This window comes from Globicephala melas, chromosome 10 (assembly GCF_963455315.2).
Source record: "Globicephala melas chromosome 10, mGloMel1.2, whole genome shotgun sequence".
Classification (NCBI taxonomy): Eukaryota; Metazoa; Chordata; class Mammalia; order Artiodactyla; family Delphinidae; genus Globicephala; species Globicephala melas.
The window spans coordinates 14,619,453-14,623,009 of record NC_083323.1 but is presented as its reverse complement, the minus strand read 5'-3'; the positions used below and the strand labels follow the sequence as shown (position 1 = coordinate 14,623,009).

General features: G+C 46.6%; 1 protein-coding gene across 1 annotated transcript; it reads left to right on the top strand.

The window, feature by feature from the left end:
• Window positions 1–1,743: 1,743 nt before the first annotated feature.
• On the top strand, window positions 1,744–2,449 carry ASCL4 (achaete-scute family bHLH transcription factor 4). The gene has a single exon (XM_060305523.2). It carries the CDS (start codon window positions 1,934–1,936, stop codon window positions 2,447–2,449), a length of 516 nt encoding a protein of 171 aa, XP_060161506.1. The 5' UTR covers window positions 1,744–1,933.
• The last annotated feature ends 1,108 nt before the right edge of the window (window positions 2,450–3,557 follow it).

Sequence of the window (3,557 nt, the reverse complement as noted above, 5' to 3'; positions counted from 1 at the left end):
CTTTCCCCCAATCCTTATTAGCAATCTTTTAAATTTTTGCCAATCTGAGGATGAAAAATGGTATCTTAACTATTCTCTTTTTTGTTCCCCTCCAATCTATTCTGCATTCTGCAGTGATCTTTTAGAAAAACAAATCTTACCACGTCACCTGTCTGCTCAAAACACCTCATTTACTTCCCATCACTCTTAGAGTAATGGCCAACATCTTTGACATGGCCCCAAAGCTCCTTGTGGTCTAATTGTCTGCCTCTCTGGTGGGCTTTTCCCCCAGTAGGGCTTCCTCCTGATAGGTCTCAACTCTACTGAGAAATCAAGATGACATATGTTTGTTTACTGGTACAAGCCTCAGAGGGAGCTACACCTTTTAAAATGTGACTAACTTATGCCTGAAAGGAATAATTGTTTCTATTTTACTTGCCTTGATGGAAGTGTTTTTCCAATTGCTTCAGGCAGATCATCAGAGTAAACAGGGAAGCGTAGGACTTGTCAAAAAAACATGTTAGGGCGACACCTTGGCTCCCGAGGAATAGGCAGAAAGTCTGATTGAAAACGTAGGGGGTTTTTGCTTCTCTTGTTTTTAAGTCAGTCTTTTAAAGTAGAAGCTGCCTTTAATGTGCTGGTTTGCAGAACAGGAAATCTGATTTTCAGTGTGATAACACATTCTTTGACATTAACCAGTACAGTTGGATTTTTAATGACACTTTCATCTTCAAAGCCCTTCACCAACACGGTGGATTAATTATTCATTTTTTGGTTGTGTGTTAAAAAGACAAATCTTCAAAGGCATCATCCTTTCTCCTCGGAACTGGGGCTCTCCACCTTTCAAATGTTGCTTTCTTACCCCCAAGGGAGAAAATAAATTACATCTTTTTTTTTAAGACAAAAAGAATACAATAGAAATATACTATTTACACTATGGAAAGCTGATGTCCTTATATCCTGGGTGGGATCAGAAGAGATCGGGAAGCAGCGCTTAAGCTGTGTTTACAGTAAGCACTGTGAGAAATAACTCTGGCTAAAAGTGTTTGTTACTGCTCAGTCTTTTGATGTGCTCTTAAAAAGTAGCACAAATACATCACGGCCCCCGTGTTCAACATAATAATATGCAGACCCTTATATTTGTTGCTAAAGTATATTTCTTTTCTGTTCTCTTCAAAAAATGTCTACTTGGGTTTTTAAAAGTTTTGGTTTTGGAGAAGAAAACCCTCAAGACTTCCCTGGGATCCTCCTTAACTTGACACATTTTATAACCACAAGGGAGCACTCTTCCCTTTGATGAGGTCTTCTCTCCACCTCTCCAGAAATGAAAGAGCAAGTGTAAGTTTGCAAACAGCCTAAAAGCTTTTTCCATTAGCCCTGGACGCCGGAAACCACAAAGGGCAGTCAAGTCTTGATTTTCAAGGAGAAAGCCTCTGGTAAACTTTCGCTCAGCCGCCAGGAGATCTGTTGGTTCCTGGGAGGAGCTCTTCTGAAACCTTGACGATTCCTATGTTCATGAAGACACAGAGCGGTGGATTACAGTAATTGAAAAGCTTTGGTGGCTTTGGAAGATTACTATATGTTTGGTGTGCGCTCACATTTCCAGGCTAGGGGACAGCGTAGAGGAACCCCTTTTGTAATCTTTTGAAATAAGATCAGAAGGGAAGACAGGGTTTGAAGTGTGGATTGGGGGGGGGGTCGCCTAAATCTTTGCCTATCACCTCCGCCTGGATCATTATAAAAAGATCGAGGAGTACAATGAACTTAGGGAATCATGCAACGTTTCCGTGAAGCCTGTTCTGGAACCTAGCTTCCGGATCCAGAACCTTCTCCAGAAGCAGACCAGCGGCGGTGCTAGGCAGTCTGAATGGACCAGCATCTCCGCTTTGAAGATTTATTTTCAGTCTTCTGCTGAGAGATTCACCTCTGGAGTGATTGGTTCGCTTTTCGGCGGATGATGGAGAAACGTAAACAGGCCGGACTGCTGACCCTGCCGTACCACCTGCTCCCGGGGCCCATGGGCGTGCCTGGGTCCCTGCCCCGCCTTCCCCTGCGGGACCCCTTCAGGGTCTCCTTGCGTCTGGACGCCGCGTGCTGGGAGCGGGGCGGCTGCGCCCCGCGGCGGCCGTACTTGCCCCTGCCGCTGGACGGCGCCTTCGAGCCCGCCTTCCTCCGCAAGCGCAACGAACGCGAGCGGCAGCGGGTGCGCTGCGTGAACGAGGGCTACGCGCGCCTCCGAGCTCACCTGCCCCGCGAGCTGGCGGACAAGCGCCTCAGCAAAGTGGAGACGCTCCGCGCCGCCATCCGTTACATCAAGCACCTCCAGGAGCTGCTGGAGCGCCACGCGCGGGGTCAGGAGGGCGCGGCCGGCGCCGGCCCCTCACTCAGGGCCGAATGCAACAGCGACGGCGAGTCCAAGGCCTCGTCGGCGCCTTCGCCCAGCAGCGAGCCCGAGGAGGGGGCCTGTTAGCGAGCGCTGGGCCGGCCCGGACCCCTCCCGCTGCGCCGCGCGCTTTTGGAGTCTGCTCTAAGGTTCCCTCCGGAGGTGGTTTGCATTTGCAATCTGTTTTTTTTTTTCTTTTCTCCAGAACTAAATCTTAGGAAAAAGAAATGAGTGCTTTAGGGGGAAAAAAAGATTTTGACATTCTAGTTGTTTCCACCCCCTCCACCCCCCCTATTGGTTATGTGCCTGCAACTGAAAGATGCTTATGAAACTCTTCCTGTACTTCTCAAAGACAAACTGTACCAGACTCTGAACTCCTCAAAGGGCGAAAACAACGAGGATTTGCCACAGTCAGCGGGGTGGGTAAATTAGGGACGTAAATACTGAAACAAATCCAATCTTAACCAAAGAAGAACTTTCCAAAACTAGCTAACTAACTAAATAACAGCCCTTAAGATGAGCGGAAGGTTTTTCCTGCATTCCTTCATTTGGGAATTGATGTGAAATGTAATTGACACCGTGCTTTGGAGGAAGGTGGCCCAAAGCTGACACCTGGGAACACGTTTGCCAGAGCACGCGGCCAGGCCAGCCTGTGCTGTTGACTAAGCGTGTGGATGGCGGTGCTAGAAAGGACATTCCATATTGGAAACATCCTGTTTTATCAAGAGTGGTCGTGTGGGAGCTTCATAGCATCTAGCAGATAGTAACGTGTCAGTGGCAATGATCTTTTTTTGGAAGAGAACTCAAGATTTGTATGAAAACTTACTTTTCCTCTCAGGTGTCTTGTGCGTTGTGTTTTCATTTTCCTTTTCTTTGCACCCCTCACCTCCACCCCCTTGTTCTCACTCCATCTAACTTTCTGTTAAAGTGGCACTGTGACCTTAAAAAAAAAAAAAAAAGGAAACGCTTAGATGGTTGAATGGGAGGGATTGACGTTGGGACATTCTCATACTTTTATCACCTTGAGGGCTTCCAGCTATACTGAAATTGTCTAGTGACTCTAGAAGCCTTTTAAAAATATTTAATTCTGGTCTTTTTTTTCCTGAGAAACAATTATAAATTCAGTAGGTAAGTCAAATGCTTGTTGACATATAAACTTCCTATCTCTAAAGTCTTCTAATATGCTGACTGTCCC

What these genes read in the sequence shown, in the direction of transcription:
- ASCL4 (XM_060305523.2), top strand. Translation starts at nt 1,934, where the DNA reads ATGATGGAGAAACGTAAACAGGCCGGACTGCTGACCCTGCCGTACCAC.